The sequence below is a fragment of the Mirounga leonina genome, unplaced genomic scaffold (assembly GCF_011800145.1).
Source record: "Mirounga leonina isolate KUSES-001 unplaced genomic scaffold, KU_Mleo_1.0 Mir_151, whole genome shotgun sequence".
Classification (NCBI taxonomy): Eukaryota; Metazoa; Chordata; class Mammalia; order Carnivora; family Phocidae; genus Mirounga; species Mirounga leonina.
Genome location: NW_023270377.1, coordinates 72,934,995 through 72,959,955, shown reverse-complemented (window position 1 = coordinate 72,959,955; position 24,961 = coordinate 72,934,995). Strand labels below are relative to the sequence as shown.

Here is a 24,961-nt window from a genome sequence, read left to right as displayed (position 1 = left end):
TGTCTGGCGTAAATGCTTCAAAAGTGTGACCTGGGGCTACAGTACCTGTAATTTCTGTGTTATTTTGCTAGTTATTTAGAGCATTAGCACTTTTGCCCTTGAATCAAAGTTCTCTACTTTTCCTCCATGGTTTCCAAATATTTTGTCCTTTTGAGTCAAGGGAATTGCCCTGATTTTATGATGACATTTGGGTACGATATTTAAACTGTTAAAAGTTATAAAAACGACCCTTTGGTATTAAATGTAATAAATGGCTCTGAATTGAATACATGCACAGATTCTCTTATATGAGCTTTGTGAGCCCAAACTTTTCCAGTTACATATTCTCATTGTAATTGGATTCTATGACATTCTCTCATCCACTATGAGTATGCCAGGCATTGAAAATTCCTCCTGGCTCGGTGTTGATGTATATGTTGCGTCTTTTGAAGTTTGGGGTTTCCTCTCTAACTAGTGTATGGCACTTGTACTACTGTGGGTCCTACGCAATCCTAAGAAGCAGGGATGGCTCTGTAAGAAAAGAAAACAAAACAGAGCTGGTTTCATCCGCAAGAGATTTATTGCAACCCTCAAAGAAAGGGGCAGAGACATGGTTTCTAGAACCAACCTGTCCTTGCTCAGCCTCACCTTTACCAAAAATATTGTCTTGTCTTTACTCATGGATACTCTGCACTGGGTTTATTTGTCCTGGCTTGTATTTTTCTTTGTAATTCTATAATACTGTGCTTGCATGTCTTAGACTATAAATCCCTCAATGTCAGAGGTTATTCTCTTCCTTCTTCTTCCCTTTTGATGCCTTTGGTCTTTCCCCCCATTTTATACCCACTCTAACACCACCCCAGAAATGGCAGCCAGCACATAGGAGGTCTGGTCGAGATTTATGGATGATGTGTTAGAGTAGACTAGGGATGAGGGGCTGGGACATGTGAGAGACTTGTAGTGAGGGATGAATGTGAGTTCCACAAGGCTTCAAAACAACACTGAGTTAACTCTGCATGGGCCAGGATGGGTGCCAGTCTCTCCTTTGACCCTCTCAATGCCCCAGAGTATGTTACTGCCATGAAATTGTACTGTAATATTTTCTAGTTGTGAGTCATTCACAGTTTAATATGCTTCTAGTTCTGGTTTGACTTTTCCCCCAGGAAGAGGCTAAAATCTCTTCATTATAATATAGACAGTGTACTGCACTTTGAATACAAATTTATCCATGTTCAGAGTAATTTTTCTTGTGATTGTCTCTACCCTGGAGAAGTGCCTTTAATGAATTACATACAAATTGTGTAATTTAAGAAGTTAATTTGGTTTTCTGGTTACACAGGACTAAAAACAGCCCTTGTAGAAAGAGATGATTTCTCATCAGGGACCAGCAGCAGAAGCACTAAATTGATCCACGGTGGTGTGAGATATCTTCAGAAGGCTATCATGAAGTTGGATATTGAGCAGGTAATTGTGTATGCTGGTTGTTAAACAAAAATTGCGACTATGCTTTTTTCTAACCAATTAAAGCAGGTGTTTGGTTTTTTTTTTTTTTTTTTTTTTATGGCCTTTAACATTTCTTCCTGTTGGAAATACCTATTTAGTGTGTATTCTGCTGGCATATCTTTCAGGAGAGGTGTGCCGGCTCTTTCCCGTAGCATCATGTTTATGGGTAATCAGCAGCTTTTTCCATGCAGGCATGTCAAGGTAGCAAATTTACAAAATCACCTTTGGTTATGTTGCCTTTTAACAATTGTGATGGTTTGTTTGTTTGTTTGTTTGTTTGTTTTGCCAATGGCTACCACATTGCTACTTTCCAGACAGTTTCAGGGGGACCGTGTTGTAATACAGGAGTGTTAAATTGATCCTCTTACTGTAACTGCAATCATACACTCTATATTGCCACTGACATATTCTTAAGGAAAAGATGATCTGAGTCATGCTTTTCTTATGTCACACTTTATTGTGTCCAGTCTGCCACCATTTGAAAACTGCCAAGGCAGTGTGGAAGATGACATTTCCCAGAGGGGTAAAAAAAATCAGCTGAACTCCCTATCTGCTTCTGGTACATGAAAAACATAGCAGTGCTAACTTGACATTGTCAGTTTCCAATGTGTCTTCTTTTCTTCCGTGTCTCTTCGGCATCATGATGGATGCAAAGAAAAGAGCATAGGACCTAGAATCAGATGACTTGTGATGTATTATTCCAGCTTATTTATTCAATGTCTACGAGCCTCAGTTTTCTCATTTTTAAATTAGTGTTATAAAAGTAATCCTGGCTTTTCAGAGAGGCATAACGAAGACGAAGGGAGTCAAGACAAAAGTTTTTCTGTAATCTATAAAATACTGTGCAACTCCTAAGTATTATCTCTGCTTGTGTTAGTGGAGGCAAGGAGGGAACATTTAGCGTGAATTTGAACAATCTGTTATTTCTTACACAGGGAAATATTATAGAGGACTGAGAAGGCGGACAATACAGAGAATGCAAGATAAATTGTTACAATAATCTTGTAACTCAAGTCAGGAAAAGATCTTACACCTGGGAACTCTGACAGCATGTTTTTCTCCTATGCAAATACAGTTAAGGTTTCTAAAAAATCTTTCAGGTTGACGGCATGATGTATTATTAGAAATTTGATTAGGAGGGAGCTATCCTCACTCAGAGGTAGAGAGGTTTCTGTGTATCAATCAGTTGGCAGGGTGTCTATTTGCCATTTGAAAATATTATGATCTGTTACTGCCAAACTAATTTTCTGTTTTGCTTTTCAGTATAGGATGGTAAAAGAAGCCCTTCACGAGCGTGCCAACCTACTAGAAATTGCTCCCCATTTATCAGCTCCGTTGCCCATAATGCTTCCAATTTACAAGTAAGCCTTTTGATATCATCTCTATACTATTTGCTTAACTGAGGTCAATAGAACAACACCATTTTAATGGAAATAGTCCCTCAATGTGTATTTCTTAATGTACTTTTAATTGGTCCTAATCTTTAATCCTTTTCAAATGTTTGCCTTTGTTGTGTTTAAAAGTGTGCCTTTTCCTGAATTACCCTTTTCTGACCCACCTCTAAGGGCTAGATATTGAAGGCTGAGGAGGTTGTATTCTGTGTTTATAATTAGTAGTTTCTAACCCCAGTTTACCGAGAGTCTTTAGAAGAGCAACGGCATTTGGACTGGGGAACAGAAGAGGGTCGGTCATTGGCAAACAAAAATGCATAGTCAAAAAGTATCCTGCTGCAAAATCTGAACCTAACATGTACCAACTCCAAGCCTAAACCATTTTGGCTCATTTTAAATTTCCAAATTAACCAAAACTGAAGTTTGGTTTAGAGGTGTCAGATTATAAATTATAAAACCCAATTTTCCTGATGTTGTTAGAGCTGTCCATGAACTTGCCTAAAGTTGGAATACAGGTAATATGAAACAGTGGTTTATGCAACTGCTAGCCACATGAGAGTTGTGAGTGCCTAGAAACAGATTTTATCATTTTTGTCCATATTTTGTCGTAGATGGCTTAGGACATCGTGAACCAGTGAATCCCTACCCTGGGTGCACATGAGGGTCACCCAGGCCCCCAACCTTCGTCCACTTAAATCAGTCTAGACATGTGAGGCCCGGGTATCTGTATTTACGGTTGGTGCTCCCCAGAGAATTCCCATACGTGGCCAGGTCAAGAAGCACTGCCTTAAAGATGATTCATTTAAAGTCTCACTGATTCATTTACTTATATAATTCAGCTCAGTTGGTGTCAAAAACAGTGATGCAGTTCCTCCTGTTTCTTTTGCAGTAAGTACACTTCTAGATATACATAGCTTTTCTTAAATGAAAAGTATGTTGTAACTTGAAGTGGCATTCTACAGTGTTCTGCTCTGTGTCTCAAGAAACCTTTCCCCTATTTATGCTGTAGGTGGTGGCAGCTACCTTACTACTGGGTGGGAATCAAGCTATATGATCTGGTTGCAGGAAGTAATTGCCTGAAAAGCAGTTATGTCCTGAGCAAATCGAGAGCCCTTGAACATTTCCCAATGCTCCAGAAGGACAAACTGGTGGGAGCAATTGTCTACTATGACGGTATGTGGTTTTTCTTTTTATAGGATACTTTTCTCTTACTCATGACCCTTTTAGTATGTTCCTAATGAGATAGTTTTGCATTCTTAATTTTCATGCTGATCTTAGACAACACACAAACACGTGTGCACACACACAAACACACTCACCATTTTGTCTAATACTAGCTGAAGAACTACCTATGGCATTTTGCTTTTAATATTGTTTGTTTTTGAATATTCTTTTTCTTTTTTCATTTCTACTTGTGTCTCATGGTTGGTTTGGTTCATTTTCCATCATTATGAATCCGGACCCCACCCACATGCCATTTAATTTGTTATATGTTTGCCAGTGAATACTTGCCTTATGAATATATTATAATGTTGAAAGCAGCTGAGGATCTGTTAGGTTTTCTAGATGAAACCTCTATTTTCAAGGGGTTATAAACCTAGGGAAAAATGCCCCCTGGGCTGAAATTGACATGTTTGTATTTTGCACAGGACACAATTCTTGAACATATAATTTATGTGATGAAGGTAGATGAATGAACATTGCATCTGTGAAGCCAAAGCCCCAGTTTTTATTGCTTATTTTATTGTTGTTAGATGTTTTCTAACAGTAACATTCTCTAATATCCATTTGCCATGTGTTCCATGTTCATTCTTTGTGTGTGGGGGTGGGTGTGGGTGTATGTGAACAATATACTTTTACACAAACACTTTTATTTGAAGGAACTAACCACTTAATATATCTCCAGATGGACCACAGTACAATACAGGACAAAATAGGAAAAGCCATTTGTGAAATTTTACTATACTTTTAAAGGGTGTATGGAATTGGAAAATAGTCCAGGGATGGATGTCCATTTATAAAATAAATAGCCGGACACAGATAATTAACTGTACATGCTCAAAAAGTCTTAGAAATTTTGGACACAAAAGACAGCTTAGGCTCTATAGCTTGGTGGGGTTTTTTTGCTTGTTTTGTTTTTAACCCCATTATGTGATCTTTTGTATTTCATGTTAGATGTTAGATATCTAAACTCTTAGCATGAAGAAATGGTTTTTTGGTTTGTTTTCTGTTCTCTCTCTCTCTCTTTTTTTTTTTTTTTTGTTTTGGTCAGGAGGCTTTGATATTTATACTTCATATTATGGGATATCCTCAAGGCTACCCCCACCTTTGTTGTTCTTCTCAGTGTTAGATTTCTGAATCAATTGAGCTGTCTGTCATGCTTTCATGTGTGAGTGCAGAGTGTATATGCACAGAGGGGGCCACAGGGACAAACTCAAGAAAATGTCCTAGAAGCAACAATATTGGAAAAATGGTAAGGGTCTTAGACAAACATTAAAAGCTAGAAAATTCACAATTTACAGTGCCTTCCAGCATCTAAGCACCACAGGGGGGGCACTTAACTACTTTTTTGGTGCCCTTGATTGAGCCTACGTGTTAAAGGACAACCTTAACTGTGAATTTGCTTTCTCCGCATCAGACCCTTGATGTTAATCCATTGTAGTTTAGTGGGTGATTATATTAAAGAGGTTTTTGGTCCTGGAGGAGCACGAAGGCGTTCTGCAAATGGTATTCTGCCCATCCTGACAAGGAAATGTTTGTGCCCTTTGCCTCACATGACTCATTCCACCTGCATAAACCCTCTCAAATACTTGGTCGTTTTCTTTACCACGTGATGTAGCCAACACTAACTAGTTTTATTTTTTAGCTCTTGCATATCTGAGTCTCCTTGAGAGGACTGTGCGTGGATGTCATAGCTGAATTTGTGGCGTCCTGGTTTTTTGTTGGTCTGATATTGTTAGGAATTATAGATTGTTGTTGATTATAGAGAAACCAAAGAAAGCTTATGTCCCATGTGCAGAAGAAACATTATCCAAGTAGAAGCAAGAGGAAGAAGAATTTCTTTAAAATTGGTTTTCATACCTGTTACAAGTTGCAAAATTATGAGTTTAGCAAGGATTATTGAAAAATACAAAAATCTTTATTTAAAATAATTTCCGTTTGGTATTTGAAGGTTGACTGTAAAAATCGTGTCTTGAAGGGGTGACAATAATTATATTCTAGTCATTTGAAATATGTATAAGTATGTTTATTTATATTTATATTTTTATCCTTATTCTGAAATGATACAGGTCCAACTATGTCATGCTTGAGGTGAGGCAAAACAAGAACGTCAACCAAAGTGTAGTGTTGGTTTCACAACTGTAGCCACAGATGGAACAACTCCTGTTTTACCCAATGGTGTGATGAGCAAATTAAATATCAATGAGGGAGTAAGGTAGGAAGGAGCAGATAAGTAGAAACGTATTAGATGTGGTAAGTGTGTGCTCGGAGAAAGGAAGGAATGCCTTACCCCTTGACCAGACAATAACATTATCATCCTGTCACCACAAAGTATTTCAAAGAGGAAGAGTTACCTGAACATTTACTATTGCAAATGAGGTCTACACGTTGTAATTTATAAGATAAAGCTTTCTTAACAAGAAAAAAAATTCTTCTTTATAAATTGAGAATGTAATAAGCTACCCAAATAATTTCAGAACACGTTTGGGCTGTTTGAAATAACTTTTTTTTTTTACTTAAAAAATAATTATTGAGGTAAAATTCCCATAACATAAAATTAACCACTTTAAAGTGACCAGAAATAACAATCTTTATAATTCCCAACTTGGGAGAATCTTGATTATTGGTGAAAAAGTGGCACAAGTAAGTACATTGAATTTCTAAATGCAACAAGAAGTTTGTCTATCTAAAAACTCTTATTAGTAATTCATTATACAGTTACTTCAGCATCATTGAAAAGTGACATATAACGGTGTGAAAATACAGTCAGTCTAGTAAACATTGCTATGAACTTAGACCAGTGGCTGAGACAATCTTTAACATTCCTCAACACTGAGATGTTAGGGCTGTAAGGTGTTTCCTCTGAAGTACAAAATGTACAAGGATTATTTCAAAATAGTTTTCTTAATTATTCATAAGAGGGGCGCCTGAGTGGCTCAACTGGTTAAGCGGCTGCCTTCAGCTCAGGTCATGATCCCAGGGTCCTGGGATCGAGCCCCGCATCGGGCTCCCTGCTCGGCGGAGAGCCTGCTTCTCCCTCTCCCTCTGTCTGCCGCTCTGCCTACTTGTGCTCTCTCTCTATCTCTGTTAAATAAATAAATAAAAATCTTAAAAAAAAAAATTATTCATAAGAACAGTTTGGCCTATGTAAATAGTGATGGCCATTGCATTTGATTAAGGCAAAATTTATTCCCCCACTAAAGTCAATGAGGGCAATAAAATAAATTCCATATACTTTTAAATGTAGTAATTATAGTGGCTATTATGTGCTTGGCATAGGTATGATCCATTTGCCATCTTTTGTTGTTAAACTGCTGAAAAACAAACTCACACATATGGAGGAATTACTACCATCTTTTTCAGTGCAGACAAAGTAAATGTCAAATTTCTCAGTAAAATTTATGTGAAATGAAAGTTGGGATAGGAAGTGACAGATCAGGTTATATTTTCTCCTGTCTTCTGCCAGAGAAAACATACAGTCAGCTCACCGGTTTTCTGAAGGAGACAGTCCTGGGGTTTCCCACCTGTTCCTTGCCATCTGCTACCAGAGAGCCATCAGCTGAATGCTGGCCATGGCATTACCCCTAATAAGGTAGGGAAAATGGTGGCTAGTCCAACTCTCAGCAAGAAGTATTTAAGGCATGACAGGCTTGGGTGTCTTGGCATGCTGGGAGATATGAACTAGCTCTGGAGGGGGGTGCCAGTTTCCTAAGGAACTTATTTTGTCTTCCTCTGTCAACTTGACTTTAATCTTCCAGTTGGTGCCATTCTAGTTGGACTCCAGTTATCCAATCCAGTGAACAGAAAATGAGATATAATTAAAAATCATTAAATATTTAAAACCAGTAAATACCGCCATTAAGCTTCTGTAAGATGAAACTGGAGAACAAAATTACAGCTTTAAATTCTTCGTTCTGAGAGTCAAGATACTGACAGAGATGTCTGTTATTTCATACCCCGTGATGTCCTGAAGTATTCCTTATGCACATATGAAAATAGCTACCTACAGGAAATTACATTAGCTTTCCTAATGTAAATAAAAGTTGGTTATATCCGTGTTTCAAAGGGGGACTTAAAGCCCAGGGTTCACTAGAATATTCATTTTTATTCCAGCCTAAAACTCAACAGCATACAAATAGATGAATTCAGCTCGTGAGAGAGCAAAGCCAATTTAATCTCTGGCTCCCCTGAGGTAAATGTAGTTCACGGTCCTGCCCCCACCCCAACCTCAGCTATAATCCCTGGCTCCTGGAGGTAAAAATGCACTGAAGTGAGGAAAATTCTGCAGCAGGATATAATGATCCAAAATGACAGGGACAATAATGACAATGAATTTCATGTCTCCCAGTCATGAGCTGGAGATGCTTGACTAGGCTGACTTATACAATTAAATTGTTACAGGTACAGCAGGAAGTGCAGTTAGCTGTGTGCTTTGGGGGGACGTGCCTCTGGCAAAAGGCATGTTGCGGAATCCAGACTCTCTCGTTAGGAACAAACTATTACTCCTCGAGGCACGCACCCACAATTGTATACTTTAATAAAAGAAATCCTGGGTCAAAGGCAAGTCTTTTAAGGTATTGATTTTATCTATTTTGAAAACTAAAAAAAAAAAAAAATCAATTACCCAGTAACACAAAGTTGATTTTTTTTTTTCTTTTTTGGTCTTATGCTTTTGTTTTTGTTTTTCCTTTGACTTCCTGGAATGTAAGTCAAACCTAAAGATGGTGCCTTTAATCCTCATTTATAATATTTGCAAATACAATTGTTGAACTAATTGGGTGTTATCAACTTTGAATCGGACAGACACATTAACTTCTTCAGAGTAATAGAAATAGGTTGAGTAAATAGCCAAATGATGTGGATGTACAAACAAAATAGAGTACCATTATGCAAGTTTGGGCCATGTGCTCCTTAATATAATTTCTTGGAGGGCTGCTACGGTGATCTCTAAAGTGGAGCGTGTGAGCTGTGTGGGGTGCACAGGACCAACCGCTAGATGTAGAATGAACAGATTAGAACTTCTACTTAGCTACATTACTATCAAATTCCTTAGAAATGATGGTTTTTACATATGGTTCAAATGTCTATAATATGTAAGTACAAGGATTTATATATGTATGTGTGTGTATATATATATATATATGTACATACAATAGTGCAGGTATGCAATTTATCAATAATTACATATTGAGGTTATATGCTGACATTTACTTTACTTTGGGGACACTAGACTTAATTTTTCTTTTTTGAACCACTGGGTTAGTAATTTGTCATCATTTTATGTCTTTGATAACAGACTAATTTGAATGTTTTCAAGATAGATGTATTCGGCTAGAGGAAAAATTCCCCTGAAAGAAAAAACATCACCAAACCCATTCCTTCATTTCTCAAGGCCCAATTTCTCTGAACTTTGATTGAGAGGGTCTAAAAACTATCGACAAAGAGGGAGTATTGTCTTGGGGACCTCAACATTATCAAAATTTGGCATGATACATTAAAATTTTGTTTATTGTTCTTATTTTATTTTCTATCTTAAAATAAAAATATCATAAATTCATTTTAAAATGTAAAATAGTTGTATTTGCCAATAATTCTCCAGGCTCCTAACCCTTTTTTAGATCCTTATTGTTGTACACACTGAGGTATAAAATTATGTAAATATTGATGCATATAAAAGAATACATTTAACGTGTATATAAAGACCCTGGAATCCAAAGGCGACCTTAAAATTGAGAACCAATACATTGAGGCTATTTGTGACTTCAAATTGTGAATATTCCCCATTTCATCCTCCTCGCTCTTTCCTAGAAATTACTATTATGAATTTTATTATTAGAGTTTCTTCTCTTCCTTTTGTATCTTATGTAAATATATTTGAAAACAACCTATTGGTTAGTTTTGTTTTTAAACGTTGTACAAGTATAATATGATGTGTTATATAAATCAATATAAAAACTTCGGAAAACCAACACTTCTAATAAAGTTAAGCATACACATACCTTGTGAGTCAGTAATTCTGCTACTAAATACATACCCCAGAGAAACTCTGACACCTGTCCACTGGGAGATAAGTACAGAAAAGTGCATTGCAACACAGGGTATAATTTCAAAAAGGGAAATAATTCAGATATTCACTTGTCTCTGGATGCTTTGCAATCATACTTGAAAAGTGCTTTCCAAAGTGCTGTAGTGTAGTTAAAACAATCAGCAACATGGAAGTACGTGACTTAGGCTTACAAACTGTATTGAGTTTTGAGCCCCACATTACACATCTATGAATTTAGGCCTTTAATACCTCACTCACAGTATATTTTGAGATTTAAATGATTTAATAAATGTAACATAACTTAAGAAGCATAAAACAATATTGAAATATTAAGTGTTTTATTTGGGTCGATTTTATGGATATTCTATAGTCCACGAAATTTCTACTTTTCATGTTACAAAACGAAGCATCAGTTCTACCTAGTCTCTTTATATATGTAAAATTTGTGGAGTCTTCCAGAAAAAAATTTGCAAAACATTCTGAGGAGTAAGGAAAATTTTATGCATATAGCTATGCTCTAAGCATATGATCTCTGAAACTGAAGGGTTAAAAGTACATTTTAAAAGAACTTACTCTAAAATTATCTACCTCTTAGACATTGATCTAGAACATATTTAATGTTTCTTCTTGTGCATATGTAGTTTACACTTAAAAGTTAAGTGAATAATTTTTATCTTGATTTTCTGCTGTCGTCTTTTCCATTGTATTTTTCCTCTTGTTTTCCGAGAGTAGATTAGTGAAACTGACATCATTGCTCATATAGTAGGCATCTTTTTTTGCCCCTGAATTCTGCCTTTTTGCTCTTCAGTGTATCTGGATACCAACTAACGCTAAATGAAGTTTGACATGTACCCCTAAGAAACAAAAGTTATAAATTTGGCTTCAAAGGAAACCTTGAATAAATAGGACACATTTGTGTCCACCCAGGCTAACATCTAACATATGCTTTAGCTTCCTGATGATGAGACAGAGCAAAATAGCCCCTAGGAAAGTTTGCAGTGGTTTATTGCTCACTTGACCAGCGCATATTAAATACCAAGCTTTCATCCCCTTATAATTAGTTTTTAAGAAAATCAAAAGCACACAAAAGTAGATTTGATCAGGTGTAGCATACTGAGATAGCAGTAGTCATCCGTATTCTACCCTGTATATACAAGCTTAAAAACAGTCAAAATAGTAGGATATATATGCATATAACTTGTTTGAGCAGATAGTTCTGGTGGGTTCACAGCAAGCTATCTGCCTCACACTCTGTTGCTCAACTGACCCATTGTCTTTTAAATTGAAATATAGTTGACACACAGTGTTACAGTTAGTTCAGGTGTATCCCAGTTGACTTTAAAAAAAATGATACAGGATCAAAGGCAAAAGCTATTGTATCAAAAATCTCCATGCCCTCTTGCTTCCAGTTTCCTCATCCATCCATCCATCCACCCACCCATCCATTTATTTATTTGTTTATTTATTGGACTTCTACTATTTTCCAGACATTGTCCCTGGCATTAGGGTCAAATGCATTAAAAACAAGAGTTCTGAGATTTCAGGTTTTCAGAGAGTTCAGTGCATATATGTCAGATATTGTGCCAAACACATGGTCCCTACGGCCAATAGTGTTTTACATTTGTGTAGCAGAGTATGGTTTTCAAAACATTTTTTTTTCCTCATAAATGATCTTGGTTGACCCAGCTCAGTATATATGCTGGAATGGGATATTCTGGTCCCTCCCCATTTTACAGGGGAAAGGGAATCATAGACAAATATCTGGATCAGTATTTGGACACGTGGGGATGTGAAAGTTTGTTTTGTTTTGTTTGGGCTAAAAAGAAAAAGAACTTTCCAAAATGTAGATTATAACAGTATGGCTTCTTTTAGCTACCATTTGGTTTTAAGTATGTCACAGACTTTAACAAAAAATAGCCCAGTAGTTCAACAAAGTATACACATTTTTATTAAGGGGAAGTTCTAGCATGTGAAAGAATAAAAATGATAAAATGAACTTCCAGTTTGAACACTTAGAAACTCATGGCTAAACCTCATCTATATTCTTATATACTCTCTCCTGTCCTCCAGATAACAAATATTTCATCAATGAATATTTTAGTCTGTATCCTTTTTAAAAAAATATTATTGAAGTATAGTTGATATACAATGTCATATTAGTTTCGGTGTACCACATACTGATTTAACAATTCTGTACCTTACTCAGTGCTCACTATGGTAAGTGTAGTCACCATCTGTCACATGCAACATTATTGCAATATTATTGACTATATTGCTATAAGTATAGCATTTTCGCCTGTGCAACTTATTTATTTTATTTATTTATTATTTATTTATTAAATAAATTAATTAAATTATTTATTTTATAACCACAAGTGTCTACCTCTTAAATCCATTGTTAAATACTTTTTCAAAATGCAGCCATATCTAAAATGTTTTAAAAATAATTTCTTAATAGCAGATATCCATTCATGTAGTCTTATAACCTTAATTGGATCCTGATTTAAAAATACACCCATAAAACAAATAAAATCCTCATTAAGTTTCATGTATGCCAATAAAATCCTTTTATAACTGACAGGTTTCCCATCCCTTCCTCTGTTTTCTCCTTCATTTAATAGTACCTCTGTATTTTCTGTACAAGTGGTAGTTAGGCTTATTCCAATAATCTTTTGCTGTGTAAGAAACAACACCCGAGCTTAGTGGCTTAAAATATTAATACTCTCTTGAAGTTCTGAGGAAGGAGGACTCAGCTGACTGTTTCCCACTTGGGATCCTTCATATGGTCAGTGAAATGGCCGCTGAGGCAGGAGCTCTAGAAGTTTTCTTACTTACATGTCTGGCTCCTGGGCTGAGAGGACTGGACAGTTGGGAGCTGGCCCAGCATCTCTCTGTCACTGTGGCTTTTCCATGTGGCTAGCTTGGACTTTCTCACAGGGTAGTGAGACTTCTTCCGTGGTAGCTGGCTGACCACAATGAGCATACCAAGGGACCAAGGCATAAATGCAAGACTTCTTCAGACCTAGCCTTGGAAATCACACAGTGTCAATGTTAAAGTGTTGTTAATCACAGGGACAGCCCGGATTTAAGGGATAGGACACTACAAAAGTAAAAAAAAAAAAAAAAAAATAGCAGCATAAGTTATTGGTAAGAGGAGGGCCATCTTTGGTAAGTAACCACAGGGAGGCTGGTTTTGTCAAAAATACTTGGTAAGTAGTGGTGTGAATTTCCATTACACGTCTTTCTGCTGCTTTTTTTTTTTTTTTTAAATCAGTCATTATAATCATTGTCTAGATCAGTAACAGTATTTCATTAGAGGTTAGGGGGTTACAAAATGATATGTTTCCAGCTGTCTTTCCAACTTCATTTATTAGTGGGATTACTTATAATTTCCCTGCCTTACCCCTTTGCCTACCTTGAGGTACATTTTGTATAAAGTGTTGTGGTAAAATGGTTGATTCTTTCCACTTATATACTAATTTTCAAAAATAATAAGTTAGTTTTTTAGCATTCTTCAAATGTGATGAGGTATTTTTGGATTATCAATTAAACTCATGATTTAAATATATATGATATGTGTCAGTCGATTATTCATGCCCAAATTGCCTTACCTCTGGCCTGTGGGCACCTCCTCAGGTTGGCTCCTGAGGCCTTTTATTTTTTTAAAAAAGATTTTATTTATTTATTTAACAGAGACAGAGATAGAGAGCACAGATAGGCAGAGTGGCAGGCAGAAGGAGAGGGAGAAGCAGGCTTCCCGCTGAGCAGGGAGCCCGATGCGGGGCTCGATCCCAGGACCCCGGGATCATGACCTGAGCCAAAGGCAGACACTTAATGACTGAGCCACCCAGATGCCCTTCCTGAGCCCTTTTAATATGCTGTCAATAGTCTATGATGACTTCTGTGCCATCTGCTACAAGATATTTCAGGCTTATCTTGAAGCCTTTCTGCCTGAGACCTGGAAACAACCATTTCTCCAATAAACCTTGACTCCTTCCTGAGAAGTGGTAATTAGAGACCATAATCTATTGGCTTTGGATGTTCCTTGTTATTGATTAGTCTTTATTTCTAGGCCTTTCAGTAGAAAGAGTTAAGAAAAAATTTTTTGTTTGAAGAAGGAAAACATGATGAATTCTTAGACATAGTTTTACTTCAAATTCAGGAGTACCTGGCTTTTATTTAACCTCATCAATCATACCTCCAAAAATATTATTACTGAAACCAGTTTAAGATTTTTTGTTGTTGCAGTTTTATTGTTGTTGCTGTTGTTTGTAGCGTACATGCCAGTGGGGATATAGATACAAATTTCCGTCTTCTAAAGCTACTTGAAATAGTTCCTGTCAGTGTGGTTATACCATCTACTTAGTACAACAAATCAGTTTAATTTTGTTTTAGATTCTTAGGGATCAGGGCACCTGAGTGGCTCATTTGGTTAAGCATCCAACTCTTGATCTCAGCTCAGGTCTTGATCTCAGGGTTATGAGTTCAAGCCCCATGTTGGGCTCCACACTAGGCATGGAGCCTACTTAAATTATTAGGGATTTATTTTTTTAAAGCTGTGTTTTTGTTTAATAATTATGTAAAAATACAAGGTTTCAAAGTAAAAAATAGAAACAAGGACTGTTCAAATAAGGCTCACTTCTTTCTGTTTCTTCTACCCTATTCCTTTCTTTTGAAAGATTACTTTCTTTCAAAAGAATTTTAGTATATCCATTCATTGTGTGCATGCATATGTATGCACGTGTGTATATGTACATTTGTATTTGTTCCCTCTACCATTTCTTTTTTTTTTTTTTTTTAAGATTTTATTTATTTATTTGAGAGAGAGAGCAGGAGCAAGAGCAGGGGAGGGGCAGAGGGAGAGAGAGGGAGAAGCAGACTCCCCACTGAGCTGGAAGCCTGGCCTACCATGGGGCTCGATCCCAGGACCCTGAGATCATGACCTGAGCCAAAGGCAGACACTCAACTGACAGAGCCAAGCAGGAGCCCCCCTCTCTACCATTTCTTAGCTAAGAATAGTATCTTGCATTTTTCACCTAATGTAGTGGGTATTTAATTCCATAGTAGTATAAAGAAGCACGAAGTTTTGAAAAGGTGAATTTAAAAGCATCTAGGACCCACATTTCATGGCATTAAGTTTTATACACATGTTATCTCTTAGATCAAAATATACCCATCAGTACAGCCTTAGCCATCAGTAAGCCATATTTTCAAGTTGTTTTTCTTCTGTGAATGAAAAGTGAAATCTTAATTTCCTTGGACACCCAAAACAATAGCACATCCATTAGTTTTATCTGCATGGAGAACTTAAAATTAGGCTGTCTCGAATGCTATCATTATCATTATGTAAAATATGCTCTATTTGTTTAAATTTGCTAAAACCTAGTTCATATCATCTGCTTGTGTTGAATGCCAATCTGTTTGGTCAGACTAAATGTTCATGTTAATTATAGTCTTTTAAGTAGATTGGTCTGTTTTATCCTAAACATGAAATTATATATTTCTCAGTAAAATTTTACTTTTATTTTCTTCATGGTAATGGTACACTTAGAAATACTTAGACATGAAACTAATTAATTGTAGTTTGCAGTTAAGATTTGAAAGTTAGAAGGGTTTTCTGCTTTTGTTTTAGAGACATTAGGAAAACACATGCCCAAGAAATGTAAGCCATAGTTCAATGTGCAGTATACTGAAGCTTTAAGTCGCTATCCAGTGCAATTTTCTCAAGTAATTCTCTTTCAGAAATACAATCCTATAGGTTACATTTGGAAAGAAGGGGAGAAGGAAATAATTGCTCTTGGCATATGGGGAAATAAATAGGCACTAAAAAGCATAATGATTGGTCTTCAGGAACTGATTTTCTTGCTACTTGATTGTATGACAGTGTAATGCCTCTCATATCTGTTGGCAGAGCCCTTAGATGCCCACCGATCTACCCTCTCTAGCATCATTTCCAGCATTCTTTCAAGGGGATTAAGAGTCTTTGCCCAGATAAATGTTTAGAAAAGAGAGAAAAAACCAGCAGTGCAATCCACTTTGGAGTTGTTCTGTGCCCAACATGCAACAGCTTTCTTAGTGTAGTGGAAAGCCAAGCTGGTGTCTAGCCTCGCAACAAACAGCAGTAATAGAAACATTTCTGCAATAAAAAAGTCCCACACTTTAGTTTCATCTACCAATTCTACAGCCAAGCCCTGGTGACATAATATAGAAAAACTGAAAAAAAGCCAATGGTACATAGTTCTTATAAATAAAACTAACACCTTAGTAGATTATATTCTCTGGAACCAAACAGAACACTTATTACAATGTGAATTTCAAATGGGTTTCATTATTACTATTAATACTTACTCATATCACACTTTATATTAGTTAAACACTCCTTAGATCATTATATCCGCCCACAGAAAATATGAACCACACAACACCTACTTTTCGTTTTAAACTTAGCACCGCACATTAAATACACACACACACACACACACACCTGACTTAGCATGCAGCTTGCATAAGTACTGCTCCTTTACTATCCAAAACCAAAGAGCTATTCTTGCATTCAATGAAAAAGTATAACCAATATGTAATTTGCTATCTATTGAAGGCTTTGAGAAGAAAATGATGAAAGAACACAATAAGTAGATGAACAACTATCAGATTAAGAACAAAATCAAACAACTCATACTTCATATCTTTATGTCAGAGATAATTAATATATAACTCTCAATTAACTTGGGTAATTCCGAGCCTCTCAGGATACCAGAAACTCCATATTTTCCAGGAGTTTTAAATCCTTCCACCTTTTAACCTGAGAAATACAACAATGAACGCACTTGGTGATTTCATGCAGTTTTACTTTCCTTCACAGAGGACAAAGTTTGAAAGACAACTGAGAAGAGGCTCCAGAAAGTTCTCTCGATAATGTTCTGTGTGCGAAGCCCTGTGAGCTACCTCAAATCTGTTTTGATAAAAGAAGGGGGTGTAAATACATTATTGTTGAAAAAACTAATCTAGTCAGGAGAAATTCACTATTTCTACCCCCTAAAGGGAATAAAATTAACCCAAATTCTCTTTTTCAACAGTAGCCTCTTCAAACAGTATTTAATTTATTTTTATTTTTATTTTTTTTTAATTTATTTATTTGAGAGAGAGAGAGCGCAAGCCAGAGAGAGAGCACAAGTGGAGGGGAGTGGCAGAGGGAGAAGCAGACTCCCTGCTGAGCAGGGACCCGAGTCGGGGCTCGATCCCAGGACCCTGGGATCATGACCTGAGCCGAAGGCAGATGCTTAACTGACTGAGCCACCCAGGCGCCCCTCAAACAGTATTTTAAAAAATAAATAATAGTGGGGCGCCTGGGTGGCTCAGTCATTAAGCGTCTGCCTTCAGCTCAGGTCATGATCCCGGGGTCCTGGCATCGAGCCCCACGTCGGGCTCCCTGCTCGGTGGGAGGCCTGCATCTCCCTCTCCTACTCCCCCTGCTTGTGTTCCCTGTCTCACTATATCTCTCTCTGTCAAATAAATAAAAATCTTAAAAAAAAAAAAATAATAGTACACACTAGTTGTAAGAAGTATATATTTTATAAAGCAAGATTAATATATATTTTTACCTTTACCTCTATCTTCTACTTGTATGTTTCTTTCTTGCATCACACTTTCAGTAAGACTGGTATCTTTGTGATCCTTAAGCATGAATAATGAGAGAAAAGTATTTCTCCACTCAGCCAAAGCTGTTTTTTTTTTTTTTAAAGTAGCAAAAGATCCTATTTAAAAGAAGCTAAGCATAAAAATTATTAAAAAACATAATGTAATTGGGCGCCTGGGTGGCTCAGTTGGTTAAGCAACTGCCTTCGGCTCAGGTCATGATCCTGGAGTCCCTGGATCGAGTCCCGCATCCAGCTCCCTGCTCAGCAAGGAGCCTGCTTCTCCCTCTGACCCTCCCCCCTCTCATGTGCTCTCTCTCTCTCATTCTCTCTGTCTCAAATAAATAAATAAAATCTTAAAAAAAAAACATAATGTAATAAACATACAATTTAGAGTAATATTTAAAATATATAAATACCGAAATGCAATTAAGTACCTCTCTCACTAAGGTTTAATTATTTTCATTTGCTACATTTGTTGCTTTAATGTAACTTTGGTCCTTTTTCTTACCCTTCCCCAAACGTGAATAGAATGGATTCACCCCCAAAATTTTAGTTTAGACAACACTTACCTAAATTCCTCTGCTTTTGGTTATTAAGTATCTTTTTTTCAACAAGCCTTTGGCTGTCTCTAGGTGTTATTGGGGGCCTTCTGTGTGTGGGGTGGGTCTATGACTGAGCCCCCCTCCCCATGCCTCCTTTAGCGTTCCCCATCCATCAGATTTTGAGTAGGTACTTTTCCCTCATTATTTGTCCTTTTTGAGCTACAAACCTCAGATTATTTCCCCCTTTTAATTCACTTTGAATTTTGGCATTTTAAACATTTTTCACAGATACTGAACTTGAAATTTTAGAGACAGCAGAAGAACTAGATCCTATCAGCTCTTTTATTGAAATGATTCTGCTGGATGCGTCAGCAGATACGGGAGAGCAATACCTCCCAGAAACCAGAAGAAACCAAGTCACAGAACAAGTCACAGAAATTCCGAGCATAACCAACAAAGGGTTAGGAACGTAGAAGGCTATGGAGCAGTAGGGAGCTTGCGGGGAAAAAATACTCCCTAATTTCCACCTTTACCAACTGTATTTGATATAGAAATTGTATTTTGTCTGGAATTGGATAGTCACGCATGAAAACAAGGTGCCATAAGGGTTATCCTGACTCACACTGAGGGAGAGTTGTAGCACTTCGTGTTGGGCAGGTGTCTGTGTGTGCTAGAAGGACTTGAACAGCATGTGGGGTCTCAAGTTACCCCCTAGGCTTTCAAACCGCTCCTTCCCACAGGAAGAGAAGCCTCTGAGGGCTGAAGGAGGAAGCAGGCACTGAGCACGGACTGCTTCTCTGCCAGTCAGTAGGTTTGGGACCACTCTCGTTGCTTTCAGTTTTCTTTGTGTCCAGATCAGAACAGGAGTCCTCCAGAAAATTCTGTACTATTGCAGGACCACGGAGCACTTCGATGGATCTCTGTGTACATTCGGTTAATCTGTTAGAGAGAAATAAAAGCTGAGCAGTCTTATTTTCCTCCATCAACTCCTGAGCTGTGAGATCTCCTGAAGGAATGTTGGAGAAGGGTGTGAAAGTAGGAATTGAATTTGCCTCTCGTGTTTCTGCTGCTGAAGCTGCTGCTTCTGGATGGCAGGGCTCCTTGCTCACCATTGAGCCTTTTAATCCATTAAAGAATCTGATGCTGTCAGGAGGGCCTCAGGTCTGGCTCTTTTAACTCCTACTTGGTTTTGATCCATCTGCCCTCTAGAAGTTAGTGAAAAGCCCCAGGATGTGAAAAAATGGTTTCCACGTAGGACTACTGAGCTCCCTGATGTACGATTCTGGGTAAGTTGAGTGAATGTTGACGTGTGTTACTTCGGAGTTGAAGGGCGCCTCCTACAGGCTTAGGCTTGCATTGTGTTATTGCCGTGCCTGTGTAGACTCTTAAAATCAATGTGAATACTGTCTAATGTTTTCTTTTCTTTAATTCTGTACTCTATTCTTCCTTAAGTTTAACATTTTAGTCTTGGGATGTTTGGGACTGACTGTATGGGAAGCAGTAGTTTGCATAGCAAGTTGAAATAATGGGATTCATTATTAAGATTCATATCTTTCTAGACAGGATAGTATTCCTAGTTGTTGTTTCTATATGACTAGCAATTTTATTTATTTACCTATTCAGTATATCGTATCTTAGCACCATGTCTATAGGTAATACATAGGTACTAGAGATATAAGAACTACCACAAAATGTTTCCTTTCCTCAGAAAGCTCTTTGACTGTTGGAGGATATAGACAAGCAAACAATGATTTTTTAATACTACGTGAGAAATTCTGTGAGAGGCACACACCTAAGGTGGGGGATCTAGAAAAACTTCCTTGAGTAATAATTTGCTAACTCTAAGACTGTGTAGTATAACCAGGTCAAGTCAGTGGGGGAGGATGTAGCCAAAGGCATGAAGGAAAATGAAACACAGGAAGCAGTTGAATAGAGTGTGGGCTTCTGTAGGGTGAGGACAGGTGTGGAAGAGCAAACAGGGCCTCGGTCATGGAGGATCGGGTATGCCATGCTGAGGGGTTCATTTTGAATTCTGTAGGCAGTGGGCATGCAGTGAATGAAAGCAGCATTTGATGCAGGGAATTCAAGATCTAGGGCACATATTTAAGTGATTAATAGGAGAGTCTTGGATGAGATTTTATGCTGTTGTGAAGGAAAGGCTGAGAGTGGAGACATAGGAAAGAGAAGGCATAATACATGGACCAGTATCCATCTCTTTGCTCACACTTCCTGAACAACTCTAGTGTCCACTAACTAGGCTTTCCTATTTTTTTGATAGTTGTTTTAGTGGCTTGACTATTTATTTATAGGCCTGCCTTTTTTGGTCTTTTGTTAAATCCTCCTCACTTTGAAAGTGAATTAATAAACTAGTGTCAAATGTTTTCCAAATTCTGTTTTAAGAATAATCTAGATCTTCTAAAACTTGAGTAATGTGGGCTGTAAAAAATCTGTAACTGCCCAACTGGTTTATGTCAACATTTTGGAAAGAATATCAGTCTTTAAAATGGCGTTAGAGATATAAACCTTTGGGGGAGTGAAGAATGCCTGGTGCATGCTAATTTTGTACTTATCCAGGTGGAAGAGAGAGAAGAATAGCCAAAGCTATAGATAGAACAAAAGGATGTCAGTTGCAACCTGGTCTCAGTTTGGGTTTCGCTCTCTTCACTGCTCCCGTATCAAAACGTTCGTGGTTTACTTATTTATTTCTAACCTGAGTCATATTAAGATCTTATTTGACAAATTGTATTTTGATTTATAGTCTGTGCTTTTGGCATATGCTTTAATAGCATTAGCCAGCTCTAGACACATACTGAATTCATTATGTACCTTATGTATGTAAGTAGTAATACTTCCTTTTAATGAACATACGGTCACATCAAAGTGCTGTGAGGTGGTTTTACAAAAGCGTCTTTGTGTAGTGCTCTCAGAAGTTCAAGACATGTGTTAAGGTGAAGACTAATACGCTGTATTGCAAGTTATATTTTAACGGAGTAATATATTATAATTTTGCCCTCTCCTTAAGGTGAATAGACTGTTATAGTCTGTCTGGGTCTTTGATTCTTAAGCTTAAGTTTTTAATTGGAATTCAACATTTTTGATGTTTAAATTTTTGTGAACAGATTAATTAGAAGCTCGTAACATAAAATTGACTTTGAATTTGTATCCCGAATTGGGATATTGACAAAGGGTAGATGAATGACTTTTTCCCCCTCTTTTCTGCGGGTGGTAAGAAATCCACAGAAGCTGCTTTTGTAGATAGCTGTGTACGTGGCAGCATGAAACCTTGGCTATGTCTGCTAAAATGTTCCTTGTCCTTACGATACAGACAGCCTTCAATAAGGTTGAAGGGCAGGTCTCTCCCAAGGCAGGTTGGTGGCAGAAGTGAGCCTGTGAGCCATCTTCCAGAAGGAGTGGTTGCTGTCTTAGCACTCCTCATCTCTGTCCTATCAGGGTGCAGGAGGCTGACTGAGCAGTGAAGTGTTCTCAGTGATGATCTGTGGAGTCAGTGCAGGACAGCATCTTGGGGATTTTGTAGGAGAAGTGGGGCAGATATGTGTGTGTGGGTGTGTGTGGTCTATGGAGGACACTAGGCACCTCCTTGAAATAGAGAGAGGCCAGTCCTTGAGGGAACAGGTAGGCAAAATGTTTTAGCTCTGGCCAAGCAAGTTGAGATGAGAACAGAGTTCCAGTCCAAGCAGAAACTCAAGAGTGCAAACAAGATACTGGGCAGGGCTCTTCTGCTTGGTGTATATGGCAGGAGACACTGCAGCCTGGGAAACACCAGGGATTCCCTTGTCTACGGCTTCCCCGTAGGCAGATAAGTTTGTAGGCAGCTTCTTAATTCTGGAGGGATGAGACTTGCCAAGTATGATCAGGATTGACTCAGGATTGATTCAGGGACCACTTAAGGCTGAGCCAGCGAGTTGAAGGTTGTCAGTAATTAGAAGTGGGTGAGGATACCTTGACTGTCTCAGATAGAAACTAATTGGATCTTTCTTTGATAATAACCACTCCCTAACATTTCCAGGAAGACTTTGAGAATTGCTGGGAATATGGGCAAGAAACCCAACTCACTGAAACATGGTATTTGACTCTTTATTTTTCATTATAAAACAAAAGTGGAAACATTAGTAATAGTCTTGATATCTCCCAGCCTTGTATTTAAAAGTTGTAAGTAAAACTAATCAATATATTTTCAATGTGATATGGCAATGAGTGATATCTAAATTTATTATTACTACTTTTTATATTACATGAAATCATTAGAAGTGTAAGGGTGTGGTTAGTTTTTGTTTGTTGGTTTTATTGTTTTCTTTTCATTTGAATCTTGCTGTCTGTTACCATTCAGTAGCATCTCAGAGACAAGGGAAGAATTTTTTGACATTTATTGAGATCTTTTTGGGGAAAGAACTGTTTTAATGGTACTATTTAATTTTTTTTTAAAGATTTTATTTATTTATTTGACAGAGAGAGAGAGCAAGAGCAGGAACACAAGCAGGGGGAGTGGGAGAGGGAGAAGCAGGCTTCCCGCTGAGCAGGGAGCCCGATGCGGGGCTTGATCTCAGGACCCTGGGATCATGACCTGAGCCGAAGGCAGACGCTTAACGACTGAGCCACCCAGGCGCCCGGTACTATTTAATTTTAATTTATGTAGTTGTTTATCAGAAATGAGTCTATAGCCTATTTATTGAATCATTTCATTTTTTTCATTTTCTTACATATTTATTTAGTGCAGATTTTTAAAAAAGACTTTATTTGTCAGAGAGAGAGAAAGAGCACAAGCAAGGGGAGCGGCAGGCAGAGGGAGAAGCAGGTTCTCCACTGAGCAAGGAGCCCGATGTGAGACTCGATCCCAGGACCCTGGGATCATGACCTGAGCCGAAGGCAGACGTTTTATTGACTGGAGCCACCCAGGCATCCCTGCTTAGTGCAGATTTGAATAAAACTGTCTAGAATATTGGAAATGTCTTCTTAAGTACAGGGGGCATTGATTAGATCTATAGTCATTTTTTTTTCCCCATCGAGGGGAAGTTCTGAACAACTTGGTATGGAAATGTTGACAACACATGACAGGGTAAAGGCAACTTCATCTGAACCAAATTAACTATATATTTGTCATGGCAGCAAAAATAAACCAACTTCCTTGCCTCCCTTCCTTCTATCCTTTCTTCATCTTTCTATTTTAAAAACATAAAAAAAAATTTCGAGCTTTATTGAGGTATAAATAACAAAATTATAGGATATTTAAACTGTACGATGTGATGATTTGATATATGTATACATTGTGAAAGGGTTCTCACTGAGTTATAAACTTTTAACTATTTATTATCAAAATGTGCAAAGATATACAAAAGTAGAATAGGATTTTGAACCCATATGTACTATCTCCAGCTAGAACAATTGGCAACTCATGGGTAATCTTACTTAATCTAGTTCTTTTCTTTCCCCTTCTCTATCATCCCCCCGCCCCCCGCCGCCCCCCGCCCCTCAGCGCAGAGGTCAAATCCCTACCTGCCTCTTATTTTATATGCTGAGAATGATTTTTACATTTTTCAATGGTTAGATTTTGTGGCATAAAATTATGTAAAATTTAAATTTCAGCATCCATGCTCATTTGTTTAGGTATTGTCGATGACAGAGTTGAGTACATCAATAGGGATCATATGGCCTTTACAGAAAGAGTGCGCCATCCCCACACCTAGAACATTTTAATGTATATTTAACTTATAAGGGCATGGGCATTCTTTATTTTTTTTTAACAATATATGGCCATTATTATAGCCAACCTAATTAAAGACAATTTTCAATACCATCCAGGATATCCATGTTCAAATTTTATATGAGATGTAGTTTGGCCAGCTAGAAATTGAAGTATCATTGAAGGATAGAGTAATGAAACAAAGCTCCGGTGTGTGGGTGTCTCAGGAAATGAATTTTTTTAAACTTAGAAATGTGCGTTTTCAAATGAGATAATGGAATGCAGTTATCTAAGTTATTTTTCTAGCCTTTTGAAAAGTGTGGATAGTCATACTGAGTCATTGACAACTTACAACTCAACCTACTTTCTCAAAGTAGAATATCTTTTTTCTTACTATGGCTAGTTAATTTTTCCTCCTTTGTATTTAACTTTCCAGAGGAACAAATATGTTGGCTTTAAAAATATGGCTAGAGCATCTGGCATAGTGTTTGATGTTTGTGTATGCAATATTGACGTAATTTCATTGATAACTGCATTGTGCATAAACTTTGTCTCTTTATCTGAGATCTATCAAGTATTCTAGTAGCTGTTAGGAGGTAATTAAGTGGCATTAAAGGAAGGGCTCTATCAAGCTGATTCTCACAGCCTTTACACCTTCGTCTTCTGCCTCAGCATGTGATTGATCATGGCTGTAAATACAGGTCAGAGTATCTATTTTTTTCCATTTCTCTCAGGGTGGTCAGTCTCTGCTAAATTGGTGGTCACTTAGCCAAACTCACAGACTCTTGAATTATAAATTAATTTATTTTATTTTTAATGATTTATTTATTTACTTTAGAGAGAGAGAGAGAAAGAAAGAGAAAGAGAGACAGAGAGAGCATAAGTGGGGGAAGGGGCAGAGGGAGAGAATCTCAAGCAGACTCCCCACTGAGCGCAGAGCTGGA

The 24,961-nt window shown here is 37.5% G+C and overlaps 1 protein-coding gene across 1 annotated transcript in view; it reads left to right on the top strand.

The window, feature by feature from the left end:
* GPD2 (glycerol-3-phosphate dehydrogenase 2) overlaps nucleotides 1-24,961 on the top strand; it is a 139,898-nt gene that overhangs the window by 69,558 nt on the left and 45,379 nt on the right. The window contains exons 4-6 of the mRNA XM_035007998.1: nucleotides 1,319-1,443; nucleotides 2,746-2,843; nucleotides 3,883-4,046. Coding sequence (XP_034863889.1) covers nucleotides 1,319-1,443; nucleotides 2,746-2,843; nucleotides 3,883-4,046 — 387 coding nt within the window. The remainder of the gene's footprint in view (nucleotides 1-1,318; nucleotides 1,444-2,745; nucleotides 2,844-3,882; nucleotides 4,047-24,961) is intronic.